At 44.5% G+C, this 24,003-nt stretch overlaps 1 protein-coding gene across 4 annotated transcripts in view; it reads right to left on the bottom strand.

The window, feature by feature from the left end:
• acap3a (ArfGAP with coiled-coil, ankyrin repeat and PH domains 3a) overlaps positions 1–24,003 on the bottom strand; it is a 74,503-nt gene that overhangs the window by 34,501 nt on the left and 15,999 nt on the right. For 3 of the 4 annotated variants that reach the window (XM_030422576.1, XM_030422574.1, XM_030422573.1), the window contains exons 2-4: positions 6,441–6,498; positions 3,069–3,188; positions 2,311–2,364 (exon numbers count right to left, since the gene is read on the bottom strand). In XM_030422576.1, coding sequence (XP_030278436.1) covers positions 2,311–2,364; positions 3,069–3,188; positions 6,441–6,498 — 232 coding nt within the window. The other variant, XM_030422575.1, reaches the window with a different exon arrangement.

The raw sequence follows: 24,003 nt of genomic DNA, 5'->3' as shown, positions 1-24,003 counted from the left end.
GAGCCGCTCGCCTATTTTAAAACGAACTCACTCGCGTTTAAAAAACCTGCAAATATCTGCTTATTCAGCTGTAAAAGGTAAATTATTGAGAGTGAAATAAATTACGCAGAACACGGACTGTCACCAAACTCAATCAGTTTGTCGTCATTTCTCCCAGCATGCTCTGCAACCATTAACCTTTGACATCGCGCAGGTCCTAACTATCGTGTAATCTTCACTCCCGCTCGTCTGTCAAACCTTTTTTCTCTTCTGGCATCGTGTCTTCGATCTGCAGCACTCAGGCTGTGGAGCATGGCACAGTTTTCCTTTACTTGCCGCTCCATTGGCTCATCCAGCAGTACATATACATATATATATATATATATATAGGACACTACTGTACGTCTACTTGACTATCGACAGTCACGCACATGTATGTACACACGCCCGGCCATATGTAGCACGTAGAGTGACATGTCAAGGTTACGCGGGGTTACTGCAGTCCGATAGTTGGAGCTGATCCACGCCTGGCTGCTCCATTAACCCTCCATTTGTAAAACTGACCTCTCTCTCTCTCTCTCTCTCTCTCTCTCTCTCTCTCTCTCTCTCTCTCTAAGGCAGTAGACTGGGGAGGGCTGGAGGGAGTGGCTGATTTGCGATGACACATCTTTGAAAGGAATGTGATCCCCCCACACACACACACACACACACACACACACACTCCCAGACTTTACAGCATCGTCCAGCACGCAATGAGCTCAAGCTAACGGGCTTCAAAGGGGGCTTCAGAGGGGGGGCAGGGTGTCAGGAGCCTCGAAGGCAAGGACGGAGGGCAAACGAGCCAGCAGTAAAGCAGAAGCTGTGTTTAAACTCGGGGTGGGGGGGGGGGAGATGTAGATTCTGAAAATGCAGTCACAAAGCTGGGAAATCTATATTACGTCAGTGTTTTTGTTATTCAGGGTTGTGACTCCCAGGAATGTTATCGGGGGAGACTTTTACGCTGACATACCTGCGGATTACTTGCTGGAAAAACAGAAAAAATCCACAAATGGCCTTTAATGTTCCCGTGTCCGTTAAAGCTCCCCTTTATTAAGAGTTCATACCTCACAACAGTGCGTTAAAAACGCCGCGATTAGAAGGAAGACGATGGCTTTGTCACCATCTTCTCACCCTCATGCCGACGGGACATTTCTTTGCTTTCATTTCCATAATTTAGTGTTGTCAGAGGGCAAAACCTGCTGCTTGTGCGAGTCCACCGGCATTAAATGCAGAGAAGATAAGTTTTTTTTCCTACTAGCTCACACGCTGTATGTACAGCAGGCTATGAGTGAAGTTTGCATGAAAAAACTTCAAAACATTAAGAGCTGGCGAGCTTATCGCCGTGGTTGGACGGTTGAGCGGCTAACACCGTGAGGGGAAAATAGCTTTTCTTTGTGCATCAGAGATGAAGACGGCGATAAATAATGTATTACCGTCCACATGATGGATATTTCCTCATCAGAGGGTTTTTACACACCAGCTCTGCGTGGCTACAAGGGCTCCAACTACTCGTGTCCAGGAACTGTGTGAAGAGGTGTGCGTCTCTGACACTTCAGGTTTGAAACGATGTAAAAGACAAATCAAATGTGCTACAATTGTGGAGGGGGATTGGGATTACATTTTGGGAATGGAACAAAGAAAGAAGAAATATTTGGGAGCGTAGTCGTCGGGAACACGTCAATATATCTACTGCACATGTGAGGAACTTTTTCCTCCAAGCGGACTCCAGAAAGCAGTACAAACAGAACTACTACACGTCTGCGGTGACCACAGCGGTCCATGTATGCATCCATTCTGGAAATATAATCAATAAAGACCGTCCATCCCTGTCTTTCTCTCTCTCTCTCTGCATGTTCTGCTGCAGTCTTTAAATCCAGAGCTCTGCCACGCTGAAAAAGAGACGGAAATGTGACGACATCGAGCCCCGTAAGAAGCCAACTGTGACTTTTACGTAGCAAAAAAGAGGAAGAACAAAAACGGGGTTCTTATTCTGAAATGTGGAACTTTCATCAGATTCAGAGTTAAGTGACGCAGGTCTGAAGGAGCCCTGGAAAAGACGGCGTCATGAGTCTTTCTCGTCCTCTGCGGCTTTGAGATGTGATCACCGCTCTGACTGACAGTCACACAGACGGATTTTAACGATGTGTGAGAGAAGAAATCCACATGGAGTCCCAGCTCAGTTCTGACCCTCAGTATTGTTCTGGAGGGAATACTGGACCCTCGCGAGGCTTTTAAAAGTCAGTCGGGGTGATATCATCGAGCTGTACGCGGAGGAGTGCAAGGCCGGCTTACCATGTGGTAGTTGATGATTTCCTGGAGGCTTTCACCGCACTTTTCCAGGCACTCCTGCAAAGACAAAAGAAAAAAAATCATATCATAAAATAAATTCTTTAACGAGACAAAGAAATATTCCAGGAACTGCGGCTGTGTTTGTCTTAGACGGTTGAAACAGAAAAGGGGAGCAATAAAAACTGTCCGAAAACTGAAACCAAAATTTATTTGAATTCTAAATTGAGGAAAATGAAAAGATCCGCAAAATGCTAAAATTAAGTCGAAGCTGGTTAATGTCACCGAGGTGCACGGAGGATTTTTTTCCCTTGAACCCTGCACGGGGGAAAAAAAGGAACTCTAATTGCAGGGCTGATTCACTTCTTTCTTTCTTTTTTTTTTTCCTTCCCTTTACAATGGAAACTACAAATATGAACATGACTTTAATAAGAAACTCACAATTAGTCATACAGTCGAAGCCAAGACGGCTTTTAATAGCACTTAATGTCAACAGCGAGACGCTGGTGCCGCTGCGAGCCGAGCCAGAAGTGAGTTTCCAGATCCTCGCTTACTAATCTGTTAGTAATCAGGTTTACTCACACACACACACACACACACACACACACACACGGAGCTGTAAGGCCAAAAACACACAAAGAAGGCGGAAAGTCCCGATCCCAGGAGACGTAAACTATAAAAATTCCTATCCAGAAAGCATAAATACATTAAAACCACAATAAAAGGCTGAAACAGAGGCCGTGTTTTCCTCATCAGAACCTCACCGAGATCATCTCGTCCTTCTTGCACTGCTGAGACAGATCCCGGATGCCGTTGACGAAGAGCTTGTTGGCGCTGACGTACGCCTTCCCCGCTTCGATCATCCCGCTGCATAGCTTCACCAGCTGTGGAGAGGAAAAGAAAAGGCGCGGAGGGGATAAATGAAAAAAAAGCATCACTTTCACCGCGCGCCCGTCGTTTTACTGTTAGACGGGCTGTAAGTGCCGTAAAAGGACGCAGCGGACACGTCTTCTGTTTGGTTTTTATGTTTACATTTTATAATTGGAAGTTGGAGTTTAATTAGAGGTGATATATGAGCTCGATTTGAGCTATTTTTAGGCCCAAACCGTGTAAATAAAGGGAACCGTCTTCGAAAAAGCGTTTAAAACTTTATGTAAAAAGAAAATACCGACAGAAATTATAATTTAATAGTTAAACACATGTACACAAATTGATATATCATAAAAATATTGATCTGCAGGACGGAATTTGGAATCACAACCCGCTTAAATTAAATCTTTGTTGCAATGCACGGCGGTTAAGTATCAGGAATATCACAGTAAGCTGATGTGAATTTAAATTTGACCATCCTGTCGTCTTCACATTCTGTACACGCCCCTCAAAAACGTCCCACTTTCACTGAAGATTTAAAATAAAGCAATTTCATTTCATTTTAAATGCCAAATCTATGTTCTCCTGCATCAGAAACTGAGTGAATATCAGAGTTTTCCCTTTGTCACAGTGCAGACAGACATTCTTCATTCATTCAGCGGACGCCGCTTTGTTTTTATTTCAACACAGCTGTCGTACATGTTTTCTGCAGGTCTATCTCATCCATGCTTTTTTAGCCGTCTCCATATTTGTCATCTCCAGGATGGGAAACTGAACATCTCGTGGGACCTGGAGTCATCTTTATGAAATGCTGTGCTGCCATCCTTGCCCTGGTTGTCACGCGGTGATGAGGACCGTGTTCTCCTCAGATCAGTGCAAGTATCAGCCGATCATTTTACTGTAAAAATCACAGAAAACCTTCCGCGGCGCAGCCGAGATCGTCTCGCCTCTTTGTGGCTCCGCGTGACGATCGCCGCGATGATTCTGCAGCTTTCACGGCTTCAACGCCAGACGGCGAGATCAAAAACCTGCAGGCTTTCAGCACGCCACCACACATGGACCGCAGTCAGGGTCACACAGCTGGGCGTTTGTTGTCTAGTGATCATCTGCGGTAACCATACAGTAGTGTTGCTCGATCACATGGGGTCCACGTGCCGTCAGCGCGCCGGCCCCGAAACAGACGGAGCCCTAATGTATCCCAGCACCAGAGAATTGCGAACAAACACTGATCCCGCCGCCATGTACATGTCAGCAGAATGCACGATGTTTGCGGCGAAGCCTGTTTAGCTTCTTCTCTCGTGACAGCAAAATTAACTTCCTATTATTCTTCGGCCTGTGTTCTACTGCCAGGTTTTTTGGGGTTTTTCAGCACTTCACTTCCACTTCCTCCCAGCTGCTAACCAGACATGAGACTGAGGACCTTTTTTCCCCATTAGTCTTAAAGGAATAGTCTGACATTTTCAGACAATGCATTTACATCCTGAGGGGAGAAGAGCGGGGAAACCAAGGTGCGACCGTCTCGTCTTTTCGTCTATCGGTTAAAATAGAAGCCATCGTAACATCTCAAGTTGCACCGATCAACAAGATAGAATCAATAAACGTAGTGTGGAGATGGTCTGTGAGGATCCCTCGCTATGTCTCATACTTCATGTCATTATTTTTTTCTCATATTGTCTGAGTCTTTAATGTCTTTAAATCCAAATCTGTCTGGTTTTGAAGACCAATCTGTTGTCTGACATGTGATGCCCAAACTTTCAATTTGAAATGGTCATACGTCCGGTTTAGAGCCTGATTGTGAGCAGCATTGCTAAAGATTATCCTGAAAAAAAAAACAAGTAAATAATCAGAGAAACGAATGACGTGCACGAAAATGTTTATTTGGGTTGCATCGGGCTCGTCCTCCTCTGCCGCCGTCCCTCCCAGCTGCCCTCCAGCGCACCGGCGGGGGGGGGGGGGATTATTTTTATCCAACAGCGCGCTGGCAATCGGGATGAGAAAAAAAAAATCAACTGAAACATGGATCACTGAATAGGTCCTTTACTGGATTTCCCTCTTTTTCGAGATCTAATGTTAAACTGTAACTGGATTAAATTAGAATCACTCAAGCACAGGAAAAAAAAAAAAAAAAAGTATTAATCAATCCCAGAACTGCAGATGTTTCAAATTCAAAGTGTGAGTAAGTGAGCGAGGAAAGTACGAGTCCGAGAGTTTCACTTCTACTCTCTCCGCTTCAGACAACACACGACCATGAAGGGAGCTGGAAGACCATCGGTTTGATTGTGGAATAAGAAATACTCCGGCAACAATTCCCAGCACTGCTGGCAGGAAAAAAAAAAGAAGAATTTACTAATCCTGGCTCGCACATATACAGTACATACCGTGATTCGATGTCAGCAGGAGCAGATGGACCGGTGACACGAGCATTACGGGGGAAAAGAGCATCTGGCTGCCTCGTTACGAGGAAACCGGATGCTTTGAACGCCGCCGTGATGCAGTCTAATGTTTTCAGTGAGTCGCGGTGCCGGCAGCGACGCTGCGTCACGTTTTCAGTGATCCTCACGTGAACTGTTCAACAGGGCTGAGTGACATTAGCGGAGGCTAGCGATGCTCAGAGATTATGCACTGCAGGGTATTTATAAGGCTGTAAGTGTGCAGCTGTATAAAGGGCAAAGCTGTGTTTAATGTCAGCCGCAACACAAAGGACGCTCAAAGACACAGTCGGTTTAACCTGCCGCCATCTGGCAGAGGATACAGAAGTATCCGCTGATGTTCCACCGCACCGTAATGCAGCTTCTACATCAGGCTGTGAGACAGTTTGTACACCTGGCCACACCTCAGCCAGTGATGTCACAGCAGGCTTTTCTGCCTTCAGGTAGACACAGCAGGCAGAGCTGTAGCTGACGGGCCTGGATGGTTTCCTGGACTCATCTCAACCGACTTGTAAAGCAAGAAATCCGACATGAACCAACAGCGTCAGCTGGCATCGCTGAAGATATCAAGACGCCTTTTAATGTTAAGCTGAATATTTCTGTCTGATGTGTTGTGTTAAATCCACTGACAGCCAAATACGCTCCTCAATACGTGCTCCGATTCGAGGCCGTTTCATTCCAAGCTGACCTCCACTTTATCGATTTTCACGTCTTCGCGCCCTGCAGCCTCGAAGAGATGTTATAAACACCAGCGATGACATCAGTGATTGGTGAGACAGGACCAGACGTGCTGACAGGATAAAGTGCATTATGCAGAGAAAGCATCAAATGTCTTACCTTATCTAGCTTTGCCTCGATCTCCACGACTTCCGTCTCCACCTCATCGATATTCGCCCTGCAAAACAAAAAGAGAAGCTGTGAGTGCACGTGTTGTGATGTGTAACTAAAAAAAAAACATCCCATCAAGGTCGTTCAACAGGTTTGGAAAAAACAGCCGTTGTGCAATCTGCTTGTGATTTCCCACGCTCTCAGAAAAAAAGAAAAAAAGAACGAGGACTCCCCCATAAATCTGCGAGTGACAGATGGAGTTTTGCCGAAGCCAAACCGAGACGTGTCTGAGCGGCGGTGGCGGCGGCGGGCGAGACGGCGTCCTGGGAGCGGTCCAGCTCTGTCAAAACAAAGTGACGGACGACGTCTCGTCACGAGCGAGGGGAACGTGACGGCCTGGCTCGACACAAACCCCCCCCCCCAGATCCACCTCCACACTGTCAACAACACCACCACCACTAATGCCACACCCAGCTGCACCGCCGCGAGGTGTGATTTACACCCGGAGGCTCACAGCTGCATGATGTAACCTCTGACTACACCACCACCACGCTCAGATTCTCAAATATCCAAATAAAAAGTGAGTGTATCATAAAGAGACTCACCACCTCGATATGTTCGTATCTATCTGCTGCTCCCCCTGACATTATCTGACCTTGCGGTTCCACTGGAGCGTGAATACGATCTTCATATACGATCACAGCTGTGCGTCCCTCAACCAGTCTTCACGAGCGTTACGGCCTCGAGGGATAAAATGTCAAGTCAGTGAACCGCTCTGATCCAAGACAACGTTCACGGTCCCCAGAGGATCCACGCTGCCGACTTTGATTATCCAGTTTCTCGGTTTTCAGTGTTTGCCTCCTTTATTTCATCGCAGCGTTTATTGACAAAAGCACTTCTGTAGTCAAGTGCTTTACTTGACTGCTCAGCTGACGATCAGATCCCATGTTCAGCATTTTCAGATTATCGGAAGTTGCTGATAGGATAAACGTGCCACTTCTGCTCTGATGCAACCGCCTCACTCGTGGTACGTGTCTACGCGAGCTACACCGTCCGTCAACCACGCAAAAGCACACCACCTGCACCTGATTGGACGAGTTCCACTGGGGTGCCGCCGCTCTGGGATTTAAAAATGCACCAACATGGGATCTCGTTTGGAAACAGAAATCAACTCAGTGTCTCTGAAGATGTTTTAGGCGAGAACTAAGCCATGCAGATGCAGAATATTTGAATTATATTAGATTTTATGGTGTTTTCAGGAGAATTCAGAGGCGGCAAATCACACTGGACACCCCTGATTCGCATCAAGTAGCCAGATTTGAACTTCATATGAATGAAAATTGGGAAACACGAGGTCCTGTTTTTAGAAACAGCTCCCAGGGTGCACTACATGAGCTCCTACATTGACAATGAAGGCAAAGGGTGAAAAGCGACAGATCGAAATCACAATTTGGATTTTCGAAACCTTGACAGACGTTCTGACACCAATAATCTGTATCAGTGTCAGACGCTCCTTTACACTGGCTGCTTTTGTCTTTCTTTTTCTCTGACACACACTCGAGACTAGTTCTCTATCTGATATCGAGGAGAAAGTGTAACGAATCAGAGCTGCACGCACACACAGCAGCCCGGTGATGAGAGCGTCTGTGGCATATATCGGCCAAGGCTGGCGGGATATAAAACTTGTATCTCTATTTCATCTCTTCCCTCTCTGGCCTTGGGTGGATTAGCCTGCCCGGCCGGGCTGCAGAGAGCTCAGGGGACGAAGGATGGCACGTGCTCCCATCATCCTCCTCCTCCTCTTCTCCACCACCACGGCTTTTTACACTCACCATCTCCTTTTCTAAGGATCCGGAGGGCGTGCTGGGCGGGAGGGGAGGGGAAATACTCCGGAGAGGAAATATCTGTCAAAAGCTCGGACTCACGCAGAATGGAAAACACACGTTGCCTAAATAATCAATTCCATATTGTCCCACATGTGGCCGTGTGTTATTGTAACCTCAGCTGATCTCCGGCTGAACGGCCTTCAGCCGACCATGCCCAGGGATAATCTCGCTGTGAGCGAAGCTGTTTTCATTGCAGCTGATGTCATTTTTTTCAGAAGTGCCCCGTGACATCGCAGAGCTTAGCGGGCTCTCGCTTTCCAGGAGGCTCGATCCTCCTCACGCCTTCCAGCAGCCGCCAGACTGATCTTAAAATGTCATTTTGGTATTTTCTCTTTTAATGTCTACAGTTTATACATGAGCTTTAGACGGTTAGAAGCATTTTATCTAAAGAGCGTTATCTGCAATTTTACTGAACAATCTACAGGTTTATTTAAAAACAAATGGACTAATAACTTTAATGTCACCTTCCCTTTATTCTGCTTGAAAACAAACTAGTTTAAAAAGGTATCATACAGAGTTCATCAGTAATATAATGCACGTTCAACGCAGCACAACCTGTTCTACCAGCGGGTGAGGCGTCTCAGCAGCCACAGGGTGTTGCCATTTTTTTTTCTAACTCAAGGGGAGGATCCCAAAAATCTTTTTTTTTTTAATCCTGGAACCATCTCCTTTAGCTGGATCAGCACCAAAAGTCCATGGGGGGCTGTTCTGGGCCGAGACCCATCCTCCATCCACGTTTCAGGGAAATCTGTTCACTAGTATTTGGGCAATTCTGCTGAGAAACCAACCAACCAGCGAACGGACACGGCTGAAAAAAATGACTGAATTAATCATTTTCATTTGGACTCTTAAGCCACAAAACTTTTTAGTTGAGTGGTTCCCAACCTGGAGGAAAAACCTGGAGACCTCCCGCTTTTAGCCGCAGGACACGTGTGAGGGGTCGACAGATGGTTAACAAGATGGTGAAGAAGAACATAAAACATGATTGCGATCAAAACTTCTTCTTCTTAATTGTTTCTGGTCTTTTTTTCACTCGAATATCTTAAGACAAGATGAAACACTTTGGTTAAACTGCTCACAGTTTATAGACGAGCCGCTTCGAGGGGTCAGCATTAGTTTAAAATACACGGCGGTCCCAGCGCGGGGGGGGGGGACGCCACCCCGAGTTCCAGCTGTGCTTCCGCTGCTCCAGTGAGGCTCGACACAGTGACAGCCCAGCCAGCTGTTCCAGATGTGCGGCCTCTGTCTTGAGGGCCAGCTGCTGCCGCTGGAAACCCCCTGAAGGCTGTAACCCCCCCCCAACCCCACAGCACATGCCTCCATTAATAGATGCACACGAAGCGCCCCGGGCCTGTAGCCACGGCAACCATCTCCATCTCCTAAGTGGGCCGCAGAGGTCCCCGATGAGTTGACCCTCATTCACACCACGGGGGGGGGGGAGAGAGAAGCTAAGTAGATAATAACATCACTCACAACAGCCACCGCGACAGGAGACGAGCATTAAAACCTTGTCGGGAGTCTATTAAACTCACATCCAGTCACCGATCGACTCAGCGAGACTTGTTGAGGCGGACTGAGGTCACACGGCCTCTGTTAGCGTAGCAGGGTTAGTCTGGGATCATTTGCGTGTTAAAAAACATAATAAACACGCAGATTGTGCTGAGCGAGCTGCAGCGCCGGTGGTTTTCTGGCTGGTGACGTGCTGACGAGGCGTCCAGCAGAGCAGCGGCGGTGGTGGTGCTGCTGTTTACTGGCACAAAGTGGCAGAACACCTCTGGTTTCGCTTTAAGTCAGGAGCCAACCGCACAGTCTGAACAGTTTCACACGATGCCATGTTGAGGAGTTTGGAGACGTTGCAGAGTTTGGTTTCGTTTTTTGTCCCCGCTGGCACGTTTCTGTGACGTTTGAACGATGACTTGTCTCGTGCCTTTGCTTTTCATTTCCTCCCCTTGTCCTTTTCCTGCCTTTCTTTCCTCTTCACCTGTGTTTCGTTTGTTAACTAGTCCTCACTATTTAAACCTCAGTTTTCCAGTTAGTCTGTCAGTTCGTCAGGTCTGTGTCATGCCTCTCCTCTTCCTGTTCCTCTTCCTGTTCCTGTCTGCATCTCTGCGTCATCCTGTTTCTCATCTTCCCAGCTCTTCACCGGTTTGTGCCCCTGACTGCTTCCTCTGGTTTCTTTTATTCCCTTTGTCTCTTGCATTTTGTATTTTGTATTGTTTGGATGCTTTTCGTTTCCTACCTGCCTCCATGTGTCTTGCATTTCAGCCTTTTTTGTTTATACCTGAACACAAAAATGTTAAAATTGCTCTGAAAAATAACTTTTACCAAGAAATGTGAGCTGATACATGACAAAACAGCTGACTGACATGCACTGGTGCTTTCTATAGTGGGTGTGTGAGTGACATGCGGTCGAAGTTGTTGATTTGATGCCATATTGATGTCCCGACTACTTTTCAACATGCAGAAACTGCAACTCCAGTCTGCATAATGAGTACTATTACTTATGCTTTATTCAGAAAAAGGACGCATTGCGAAATATTTCTGACGTATCAAAAGTGAGAACGGCCCCTGTGAGTTTTATACTGTAATATAAACAATTACAGATGCATGAACGTGTTTATAACATTTTACTGTTTTCTTTGAGGAGTTTTATAGGTAACAATGCATCATATTCTCTGTTTTGTTTGTTATATCTTTAAGTAAAGTAAAGTAACTGTAGAGTAACCTGTAACTAAAGCTGTCAAATAAATAAGTGGAGCAAAAAGCACATTCATTTTCCAGTAAAAGTATAAAGTAGCATGAAATAGAAATATTGAAGCGAGGCGGTTATTTTGACAGATATTGTAATTGTGATATGAGTCATCGTCTCAGGAGGAATGGTAATTTTTTTTTGTTTTATTTTCACTGAAAAGTATAATAATGGTGATGATGTGATTTTTAAGTACTTCAAATGTTGTACCGGACTGCAGTACTGCAGAGTAAAGAGTGGCTCGGCTGCTGCGTGTGAGCCGGATGGCTGCTGGAGACGCAGCTGGGCCCCGACGCCCAGAAGGGTTGTGTTTTGGGAGGGTGAATCAGCCTGGTGGTCTGGATGGGGAAGGAGCAGGTGGGATGCTGAGGAGAGAGCCAACACGGGGTCCAGGTAGTGACCCTTAAAACACAGTGGTTACCTCTCCGAACCCCCTCAAACCAAACCGCCAGCTGGGGCACACCGACTGAACCAACAAACCCGCTGGGGAGAGCGAATTAGCCGGTGAGTGATGCAGCGGTGACGGGGCGAGCTCGTCTCTCCGCCAGCGTACAAATGAGAACAGCTGTAGCGCAGACGGCACGCAAGCTCCAAGTGATCCTCAGCGATCATCAGACTGTTTGACATCTTTAATCTCTCTCATCTCTCCTTTGAATCATGATTTAAAAACCCCAACCACACAAGGTTTCATCAAGTGTGGAGGAGGCCGGAGACGGGGACAGGAGGAGTTCTGGAGGAGGTGGAGGGGGTAAGGCGACAGGGAGTCGGAGACGGGGCGGACCGGTCTGTCTGAGGCCCCCATTGTGACAAAGCCACTTCCTGTCTGGAAAAATTGGCAGCGTTTTTGTTAGAATATTGATCGCTTTAGTGTCCTAATTGAGGCTGTATTGCGGGGTTGAATGGCTGATCGGAGGGGGGTGGGATCCCTGAGAGTATTCCCTTCAGCTACACTGAGCAGAAGCTGAGGTTATTCTTAGCTGTGTGGCTCCTAATGCCTCCTGCCCCTCCTCCACCTCCTCCACCTCCTCCTCCTCGCTCTCCCAGGCCATTACATGAACTATGCAGGGTCAAAGAGGCACCCCTGGCTATGCAATGCCTAGCACTTCAAAACAACCCCAGCCGGTTCATTTTCAAGGCACTAGCTGGTCACTGAAAGATATCTAAGCTCTTCACACACTTCTGGCTCAAACCCCTCCAGATCCTCCAGAGTTGTGCAGTGATGTGGGCTCATTTGAAACTTTGCAAAACAAAACAACAGCAACAGAAAAAAGTGTAAAGAAATGATTAAATACTGTGTTTAGCAGCAATCTTTAGCATATCCAGCTAACTAGCTTACTCCCAACAGTGGTAACGTTACGTCCAAAAGTCATAGTGCACATGATTAACCAGCTACATTAGTTTGCATGGTTAAAAGATAAGTGTTCAAAGATTTCCTCCCACTTTCTGGACACCAGTCTTGGACGCTATATGAAGGTTCAAGCTAATGTTAGCAGCTCTGTCCTGTTCTATATTGAATTTGGAGGAGCCAATGTTACCTAATTTTATTAAATTTTCCAAAAAAACTGTTTGGTCTTCATCCGCCAAGTCTTTGCTCTTATGATAAATTGAAAATATAGCCGACTGTTTGAAAATATGAACATGTAGGCTAAGCTAAGCTAAGCTAAGCTATGCTAAGCAGGCAAACAAGTTCAATGGTCTGTTTCCACACTTTCCGTATCATGCGTAAGTCTTAATAGCCACTCCACAACAAAACAAGAAAATAATTGTGGCCTTTTTTCACATGGATCATTAGCCTGTTAGCTTTAGCCTCAGTCTATTAGCATTGATATCATGTTTGTAGCCATCAAGTGCAGACCGTATTCATGGTGTCTTTTACGGGATTCTCGTTTTAATACCAATCAGCTGGAAACACTAAAATGTCAGCTGCAGACTGCTATTTTCAAGTAACTCATGGTGCCAATGTTAGCTTAATTTGCTAGCTAGTTATAGCTGCTCCAATGTGCTAGCGACAGTCGTCATTTCAGCTGCCAAAATCAGGGGTTGCTAACAAGAATTAGATGCCTGATTTGGTTTACATCTGCGTGCTATCCAAGACCACTTCTTTCAAGAACTTCTCTTCTTAATAGCCACTCCACAACAAACCAAGAAAAAATATGTTTCTTTATGTTATTTTTTCCAAATGTATAATTAGCTTAGCTTGTAAGGAAGTACAAAGAAAGCAACAAGAAATTACACGGCTGATTTTGTGCAGGACCACTTCTTTTAAACACTACTACGAATTTCAAGCGTTAAAACCACCACTGTTATTGTTCTACTATAACTAGCTGGTAAATTAAGCTAAGGTTTACTTAAATAGTCTTTCTTTTATAGCTGATAAAATCTCCCAGCGACTGTCATTTCAGTCGTAAAAATCGATGGTTGCTCACAAGAAATAAGAAGCCTGATTTTGTCTCCCTTCTTTCAAAAACTATGAATTTCAGGTGGTAAATCTGCCACTGTAACGTAAAGAACTGACACAATAACTAAGGCAAGCCTGACACAATAACTAAGGCAGCAGGGGTTTAGCACAGTCGACAGCTAATTTTTCCATCCTTCGATCTTTTGACCTCCAGAGAAATTCCTGCTCTCCTCCCATTGGCTTCACATTCACATCATCGTCCAAATAATTTAAGAAGCCTCCGTAATCTTTTGTAACCCAATCCTAATGCATTTAAGGTGCGGAGGGAGTTCAGATGTCTCCAGTAATGCCCTCCCCGACATGTGCTCAAAGCCCTGACTATTGTTTCATAAGCCGGGGCTTTGGTTTCCACTCGAGAGCTTAGATGTGCTCCTCATACTCAAACAGGCCTGCGTTCTGTTCTGAGAGAGCTCAGCCGCTCTGTAAACACGCCTCACATTTCTGCACTATGTCGAAGTGCGCCGCCGCCGCTGTCGTCGTCGCTGCATTAACCTCGAAACCCTCTTCGACGACACGCATCTGCACTAATGGCTTCCCAGAAGTGACATGTCTGCTGCAGCAATAATTACTCATTTATGCTCCGATGGCAACATGCATTAACCCATCGGCGAATGCATGGATTTATCTGCGTGGTATCCATCAGAGGGTTACCGTGTATGCTTCAGGACAGGTGCTCACATCAGTTATGTCAGTATGTATATATTAAGGCCTGGTTGCTCCTCTACAAGTGGATGTAAATGCTCACCATCCCCCTCCTATAACTGCCTGCTATGCTAAATTTGTGTCTGTGTGTAGCCAAACAGCTGAGTGGCAGCCATTCACCGAGCCCCCCCCCCCATTTCTACAGCGACATTCATCTACGCTGGCAGACAAGACGACCCTCCCCGGCCCACCCACCCATTCAGTGGACTCAATACAAGAGGACCACCAACACTCCCACCGAACTGTTCCCTGTGTCTGATCTCTGTAAAGACCCCATCTGCATGTAGAGTTCAGGGGAGGACGTCCGGGTCGCGCTGTGCTGCAGCAAACTGATCTGCTGTAATCTGATCTGCAGGATCTTCAATATTTGATTACAATGTCCATGAAGGATAAATCATCGTGAGGCAAACATTTATTGGTTCTGGCTTCTCAGTTATAAAGCAGAACAACTGTTGAACTCCAGAAACGTAAAGGCTTTGACGTTTTTTTTATGAGTTATCCCAAAAAGCGCTAAATCGAAAAAGCTAATAATTAATTGCAGCAGGCTAGGAAACTTTTGCACAACAAGACATTTTACACAAACATATCGCCACGATGCAAATCAACCTCGAGTCGTCTCCCGGAAGTCACTGTCGTTGTTGTTACCACGGCTGTGTATCGAATTTGGACACTTTTACCGCATCTTGTTATTCCAGAACCAAAGTTCGAGGAGTTCGTCTCATCAATATCAGTGAGCCGATGAGTATGCAGCGTGCTTGTTGTGCCAAGATCTAATAGTGCCGGCGATCGGTAGCAGACATGTCTCGAGGAGTCAATAAAGTCATAAAGTTTCTTACTGACAGTCGGTATTTCAGAGTTGCAACAATTTGTCCATCGATCAATGGATAGAAAATAACCGACAACTGCACTATTTTCATATTCGACCAATAGTTTCAGTAATTTTTCAAGCAAAAAATGAGGGAATTCTGTGTTTTAAATGTGGAAATTTGCTGCATTTCTTTGTCCTCAGTTAAAGTAAAGTGAATATCAAAGGGTTTGAGACATTTACAGGTAGAAAGTTTGAGTTCTAATAAGTGTTTTTGTTTTTTTCAGTTTTTCACATTCTTGTAATGTTTTATAGACCAAAAAACAAGAATCAGTAAACAGTTGCAGCCACACAATGTTTATCATCAAGCATTTCATAATGAGAAAGAAGCAGGCAAGCTTGATTTAATCATCAGTAATAATAAGAACAGATGAAAATATTGATGTTTGCTGATTATCGTCTCCATCGGTTGTCTGATCTTTAAAATGTCAGATAAGATTTATTTATCACTTTACTGTCACATGAGACAAAGAGAAGCAGCAATCATCACAATCAGGAAGCAGGAACAAGAACAAGGGACTGATGTATGTTGAACCATAACTTTGATTATTAATAATTTATCAGAACAGATGCTCTTGGCTTTTATAGCGATGGACCATTGAATTTTGAATGATATGTCTTTTTTTTTTTACTCCAAAAGTAATGATATTGAGTTTACTATCAGAAAAGAGGAAGAAATATTCCTTTGAGAAGCTTGAAACACTGACCTTTCCCACTTTGTGCATTTATTTATGGACTCAAACTGATTAATCAAATAATTGAACATTCAGTTTAAAATTAAACTGCTGTTTTTTTCCTGCAGAGCGGAGGACAGATCTGCTGCTTCTGTCATCAGAAGTAATAAAGATGTTTCATGGGAGGACGTCACAAATTAAACTGCAGAAACAGAGCGCACAATCGAATCTAAAGAGATAAGAAAGCAGAATTCTTTCACCACTTTCAACCAGACAAAAATAAAATCTGCTTTACTTCACTCGCTCTGTGAACGCTGGAGCGCGTGGCCCCGGTTGTTGCGCCATCTAAAATCTGACGGGGTAAAAGCCAAACCTCACACCGCCCCGAGGGCTCTGAGTGAAGCAGTGACTACGATCGACAGTGACTGGCTGTAACTGGCACCTGACCGAGCGAGTCCTCGTGGAAAAGAACCCCCCAAAAAAAGAAAACTGGCTCTATTTTAGAAGAAGGGCATATGTGTACCCTCCCCTCCAAACAATGACAGCCCTCGTAAATCACTGACAACGACGGACCCAACACCCAGCAGAGGTACATTTAAAGGAGACACAGACACGGCTGGATCTGCTGTCGACCACAAGAGGCTGAAATAGAATAATGCAGCCATTAAACCAATTCTGCACAGTTTTGTTTATGCCTGTGGTGAGGAGCCTCTGAAATGCAAATTAGATTAGACAAGGACTCTGGAAATAGATTCAATATGTGTGCATGCTTCATATTTTCAGCAACAATCTTTCAGGGTTTTGGTCAAATCTTGTGTTTCGCTGGTTCAGATTAGAGCTTCCGATGTTTTTTTACTGTGATCTGGGTGATCGTCTTCTTTGTCAGGAAGCTGAACATTAAAGCTCCGAACTTAGACACACACACAACACGAGATTAGACAGTAAGTCAGGTCTCTGTGGGAATAATTAAAGATTTTGCTCAACGGAAGGTTAACCTCACGAGATCAGATCAAAACCTGTCAGCAGGCCGACCAAAGGCATTAAAGACAAGTCTTGCCGCTCAGAAGCCATCTTGGCAACACCGCCAGGCGCTTATTTCAAGCTTGCAAGACTACGACTCGATGTAAGAAAGTGGGGAGAGAGAAATCACTTCACTTTTAATGGTCACCAGGAGATAAAAGCTGCAGAATCACTGATCAAATCTGACAGAAACGCTGGGTGCAACAGCGCTGTTTGATACAAAGAACCACGTGGGAAGTCGCTCTCAGAATCTGTTTTTGATTGGACCAACCATCCGTCTATCATCGCCTATCACAAGCCAACATCAACCAATCAGATCAACAGTAGGACAGTGTTGGGAGATCTGGATGTTGAATCAAACTCTCACGGAAGCCGGTTGAGAACGACTATAGCGGCTGATCTAATATCTCGAGGAGCCGCCATCGTTGTTTTGAAAGACAGACTTAAAGTGATCGAAGGCTGATGTGGCGATCATCCATCATCCTGTTCGCATCATCTCAGAGGGAGAAAGCAGGCGTTGCGTCACATCCGTCGTACCAGGTGAGCCAAGTGCACCCTAACATCAGTATCAGGATCGCATTTTACACAACGACAGGCTGAAACGTGTCCGTCCACCAAAAAGCTGACAGCACGAGTCTGAAACCGTCTTGCATGTGGAGCCCAGCTGAGCCTCCATCGGATCATCTCTCGTCCACGGAGTCGTCTGGACTGGAAAGAACAGGAAGGGTGAAATATAAAAAGGCGACTGAAAGACTGAGGGGGGACACAGGAAAATTAGGAACTTGAGTCGGTCTGACAATACAAATTCGTCTCTCTCTCCTGACTGCACACGGCCGCTCCAAGATCAACACTCCTGATGTTTTTCAAACTGGAGGAGATATCTAGTCTGGCGGCGGGTTGGGCGCTCCACCTTAGATGACCAGTCTGCCTGCTGTGGGTGAACTTTTGCCTGTCTGCACACCTCCTCCTCCTCCATGACAACACTGCCAACTCTCCCTCCTACACACTCTTGTGTCGGCTGCGGTGTTTCTCTGCATGCCGCAGACCGCAGCACATAAATCCTGCGGGAATCAGCTCCGAAATCAGCACCCCCCCCACCCCCAAAAAAAACCGAAAAGACGAAGACACATTTGGTGTTTGTTTTATCCGACGAAGCCACAAACAGAAGCTGGATATGAAACTCATACTCCAAGTGTTTCAACTGAAAGGCTTTACTAATGAGTTTTTAAATGCAAAGAGTAATACCAAGAGGATCGACTGATTAATGTAAGTGTCAAATGTTTTTATATAAATGTCCGATCCCGCGCCAGAAATGACAAACGCTTAAAGTCTCCTCCATAATTTTCTACTTTGAAATGATATTTTGGATCATCAACAGACGCTTTCAAACTGCCCAGAGAAACCGAGAGCAATTAAAAACCACGCAAAGTAAAGAATTAAAAGGAGTGATGATAAATTACATCGCTGGTTTTTACTGACAGATTTTATGTAGCTGCGGTCAAAGAAGACTCTCAATCATATCGGAAGAGAAACCGCACGGCTTGACAACATCAACCATGTTTAATAAAAAAAGGCCAATATTGGTTTGAAATATTGGCAAACTAATATAAACCCTGGTTAAAGCAATTTTTTTTGCATTTATTGAAAGGAAATGTAAAAAAAACAAATAGTAAAATACAAGCTTGGGAATCAGTTTCGTCTGTTTTATTGATTTAAAATGATTTTAATGTCATGTGACAGCTTTGAAAATAGGCGCTCGTGCAATTTAGTGTTGGAGTTTGATAAAGTTGAGTGTCTCTAACTTCCTAATGCACCTTAAAGCACCAGCCGTGATAACTGTGGAGTGAAAATCTCATATCTTAACAGTAGTATCGACCCAAAAACTGGCTCCTACACTTCCCGCAATGCAACTTGATCATTAGACTCCCATTCGCGGCAAAATGTGCAAGTTCCTGTACTTCCAAATTGTGTTCCAGGCGTCCAAAGCCTCAGCAGACATTATGCAGCTGTTTTCACAACGAGTAAACTGATCTTCACGCCTAAAATTGGTGGAATTCTCCTTTAAGAAACGCCTGCAAGAACATACAGTTTGATATTCTGGATGATCAACACGTGTTTCAAACTGTTGCCCATCAAAGTAGACGGAGAAAAACTTTCAAATATGATCAGATGTTGCCTCTGCTGTTATATTTTCCCTCCTGTATCAGGCTGTTGGTGTCTTGTTGGACCTTGAACAACATGTGTGCATATTTTCGGAGCCTCCCTTGGCGAGAGACATTAGTTCTGGCGCTGTCCAACGACCAACGGTTCACAGGCAGTAAAGGCGGCCAGGCAGGCAGTCCCTGAGCTGGGGATAACATTCCCACTTAATCTGAGCAGATGAATCCCATCTTCTAAATGTGCACACGAGGAGAACAGGGAGACATTCTTCAGCAGAAACATTCATATGAAACAGGACGTCTGCAGCCAAGCTTATTCCTGCAAAAACTCCTGCCAGGGGTGTTCGCTGACAGGTCCAAGGAAAAAACACTCAGCTTCAGGTTTTCATTTAAACACAGAGTTTCATGTCAAAATAAAAAAGTAGCAAATGTAGACTGACGACGAATTATTTGACAAAATCCTTTCTTACTCAGAGTTAGAGGAGTAGATGGACACCACTTTCATGGCTGTCCATTTAATATAAGGCTGCAGGCAGCAGCTCATTAGCTTAGCTTAGCATAGAGACTTCAAACAGAGGGAAAAAGAAAGCATGTTTAAACAAGGGTGATCATGTAAATCAGTGAGATGTGCTTGTAGGCAGATTTGGTTACCTTTGAACAGAGCTAGACAAGCTGTTTCCATCTGAATAAAGTCTTCATGCTAAGCTAAGCTAACTAGCTGTTTGCTGCAGCTTCATAATTAACATACAAAACGTGCTATTAATCCTCCTTTCTAACTCTCTGCAAGAATTCAAATAAGCATATTTACCAAAAAGTTGAACTACTTATTTCATTAAATGACACAAAGAATAAGAGTCTAGCAGCTATGCTAGCAGCTCCACGAGGGTGTCCTTAGGTAGCTAAAATTGTGTGTCAAGCAAAAAGCTAAAATCCATGTATTATTCCCTGAGAAATTAGTGAAAATGTTTAAAAATGCCTGATTTTGCAATTTTGGAGAAGGTGAAAAAGACTAGTCCTGGATTTGTCTCTTAATCCAGGTCCGCATCCAAAGTTTATGTGGTCTATTACGGGTTGGAAAGCATCCTGCATCCAAATTTGTAGAAATCCGTTTGGTCATTTTTGTGTAATCTTGCCAACAAACCAACCAACAAAAAAACGTGGGTGAACATATGACTGCCTTGGTGGAGGTAATTATTGGAGTCAAGCAGTTGCCAAATTTATCACAACTGATCTTGAAGGGAACATTAACATCCCTCCATCATTGTTGAGATGTTACCCTCAAAACAAAGAAGTCAACCCTACGGTGGCCCAAGAGAGAAAGTCAAGGGATTGTCAAAGTCAGCAGGATTCATCTTCTGAGAACCGTGAATGTCCGTACAAAATTTCACGACAATCCTTCCAATATTTGTCGAGGTATATTTCAGTCTTGACCAACTGACGACCGCTGACGTGGCTTAGAGATATTTAAATGATGCAATCGCTCACAATCCACTACTCCTTACTCCTCGCCAGACGTTTATGTACTAGCAGCTCCTTCACACCTCGCTCACTCATTCATGCACACATTCAGTAAACACTGCCCGCCAACTCTTGACCCCGGGGTGACCCCGTGTGAGGGACCGGCCTCTCGGGAGCGAAGCAGCTGTCCCTCAGCCTCCCCCCGTCTGATCACACTCAAGCAGCACAGAGGTACGCACAAGACAAGAAGTGTGTTAGCCTGCCAAAACGAAAAGAAAATAACTGTCTCCCCCCCCCCTCGTTTGCTTTATCGCCAGAGAGAGCAGCTGAAGCAGCCTTTCCCGCTCTTTTTGAAACCCCTGCCTGTTCAAAATTCAAAGCTGCAGACAGATCCACCGAGACGGATCCATCCACATGATTCAGACTTGAGGAAATAAACATCCTAATGAGAGATAAATATATCACTTGATGATAAAAGGGCCCTTTCATGTACAAAACAAGCTGTGCAGCTTCTCTTCTTCTTCTTCTTGAAGTCAGCCGCTGAGATTTTCTTTAATGTCTTCAATAACAGAAATGACATTGTTTCCGTTTATAACTCGTCTGGCTCGCTGGATTTTTTTGCTTAGCAGACGAACGGCAAAACATCTGGATTATCTAATTTTAGCTCCTACGCGGACAGATTGATTGGTGGGTACACGACCCAAAGTAAAGCCAGAGTCATTAGCTGAATTTTGTTAAAGCAGCATTACTTCTGGTTGCGTCAAGAGAAGAGACGAGACAAAAAAAGGCACGTCTGAAAAACTCCACAATTATAATCCTGAATGGCCCGAAATGTGGCAGAAAAGTTTCTCTCCTGCTGCATCGGAGTTTGGATCTGTGAGGGTTTTTCTTTCCTGTGTCAGCCTTTCCACTAATATTTCAAAGCTTTAACTACAGGTCAGCTGTGGAACAGACGTCTTCTGCACAATATCGCCTTTCATTCCGTAGTCAGACAGCTGGATGGGTTTCAGTACCGAAGACAAGTCGTATGAGAGACTCAAAGTGTCTCAAAGCAACTGCACATCTTATTTATTCGGAGAGGGAGAAGCATCTCCCCCCCACACAACTGGATCTAGAAGAAACATTGTCTCAGAACATCTGTGTAGACGGGCTGTTAATCTGTTTGTCCTAACCTGGATGTCACTCAAGTTTGGAAGACTAAACATTGAGAGTTTTGCGAACCAAGACCCAAGACAATACACCTCTAGACATGTTCATGCCCAGGGGAGTCTGATCCTTGTTGGAATGGAGGGTTCAGGCCAAAGAGTTCAGGCTGTATAACCCTGCAAATGGAGACTTTTCAGAGGCAAAATTCAAACCGAGGACTATGTCAACTTTGTTCCAACGTATTATTGTCCTTTTCAATTGCTGCTGGTCTGCTATTGTCTTGGTAGCTAAACAGCTAGCTAGCGAACATTACATTGCTATTGATTTAAGCTTGACAGTCCCACATTTTGATTCATTTCAGCTCTGCATTCCCCCACTTCTGATGGCATACGACGCCCAAACTTTAACTTTGACTTTAACTACACTTATATACAACAGTGCCGGAGCATGTGCTGCTAATTTTAGCCCACTAGTTGCCAGATAATGAAGCAGTGCTCTGTTGTATTTGATGGCTTGATTAATACTGAAAAGTTGCAAATGAATTGCGACCGTGCTTTTCAATCAGCATTGCGATTCAACAAAGTATATCATAATGATTCAAATCAATGCCATCCCTCCCTGATTGGAGAGGTCTGATTTTGAAAATGGTGTTGAAATGATTCATTCAATAGTTAACTGACATTTTTTAATGATAATCGCTATAAAATTGGCAATTTTTCTTTGGCTGCAGCTTCTCAAATGTAAGTATTTGCTGATTTTGTCTGGGCATTGCCATTGGAAATAGAACATTCTCTTGTTTTGGACTGAAGACAACTGAAGATGTCACCTTTGGTTTTGGGAAATTGCGACATTCTAACAAAAATCATCACGTTAATCATTAACGACAAAAGATTCCAGCTGTATGTGAAGAAAAACCTCTACTGGAAGTTCAATCTTCATTTGGAGACGTTCAGTTATTCCCTAAGGAGCATTTTCCAACCGTCATCATGTACACTAAACAATATCGAACTCTTCTTCAACATCTGGCGTCTGGCAGCACACTTACTATAAAAGCTCTCTATTAAAACTGTGTACTCACTTCTATCCTGAATGACAGATCAAGTTTGTTCCTTTCGCAGTTTTCCACGCACCATTCATGTCACTAAAAGCCTCTGGAGCTTTGTGGTCGGAGCTCTATTAGCTTGTATTACATCCTCAGACTGTGCTGAACACTACAACCACACGGCACAGGAGATTATAGAGATCAGTTAGCAAACAAATAATGATGCTCGGTCCAAACAAAGAGCTAAATCTACTGTGAATAATGCAACAATAAACTGAGAGGGAGGCTGAGGCAAAGGTTTCTATAAATGCAACCGTTGTATTTAGTCGTCGTAATGAACTTCCTGCCGACTGCGCTGGTTCTTGGAAGCTGAACTGCAAAGCAGCTGTATAAAAAGGACACACAATGACTGGGAATGTGGCCAGAGGAGGTCCTGTGTGACCCGAGTTGTTCTGGGTCAGTGGTGAAGTCATACTGGAAGTCCCATAAAACAACAAAGTCCCACTTTGAAATCAACAACAGGACGGAACGGCAATCCTGCTTTCACTCTCGAGTCTGTGAGCAAAAAAAAAAAACAAAAACACAGTGCTGGTGTGATGCAACAGTCTGTAACGAGACTCGACCAAACACCACATTCAAATTACTGCTTTTTTAAAACATACCACAGTGTCTGTCTGCTCGTCTTGAGCAATGAGCGGCTCACACTGAAATGTAAATAACTAAAAGAAATAACTAAAAGAAATGGTTTCTTGTTTGAAGCACTGAAGCAATCTGTTCAATTACTCAATAAACCAAAGGATTGACTGAATGAAGACGTGAGATAAGTACTAAGGATGCAACAATACATCTGTCTGGATCAGAACACCAATTTAGGGATCATTACAACAGCGATCCGTGTCATCAGCTGTAAGATGCGCCTTTATTTTGAAATGCCGACGGTGCGTTCAGTGTCACGTTGTCCATCCAAGTGCACGGTGTCTTCGCCCGCAACATTCAAAGGCAGCCAAGAAAAAGACGATGAGGACATTTAATCCCCTGTCAGGAATAAATCATTACTGCGGAAATAGTTGGGATTTTGGAGAAAAAAGAAGAGGCACCAGACGAACACAGCATTTCTCATCAGCAGTCCACTAACTTAAAATAAGCTCCTCTGTTTCAGCGTCAGACTGAAAAGAAACTTGTAAAAGTCTGCGAGCTGCCGGGCTGATTCATGCGATGCTAAAATCTAATAATGGTTCTCGTTGTTGAGCCTCGTTTTATGTGTTAGTGGAGTCGGTTTAGAGTAACCTTCCACACTGAAGGTCTTTATTATCGGCTGCAAATTAGGCCTTTTAGCAAACCAGCCTGGTTGGTGCAGTCGCACATGCATAATACAATGCAAGCTCCATCCAACCCCCCATTAGCTTCGGCGGT

This window comes from Sparus aurata, chromosome 7 (genome assembly GCF_900880675.1).
Source record: "Sparus aurata chromosome 7, fSpaAur1.1, whole genome shotgun sequence".
Lineage (NCBI taxonomy): Eukaryota > Metazoa > Chordata > Actinopteri > Spariformes > Sparidae > Sparus > Sparus aurata.
Note: the sequence above shows the minus strand (reverse complement) of the source record. Positions and strands in the feature narration are given on the sequence as shown.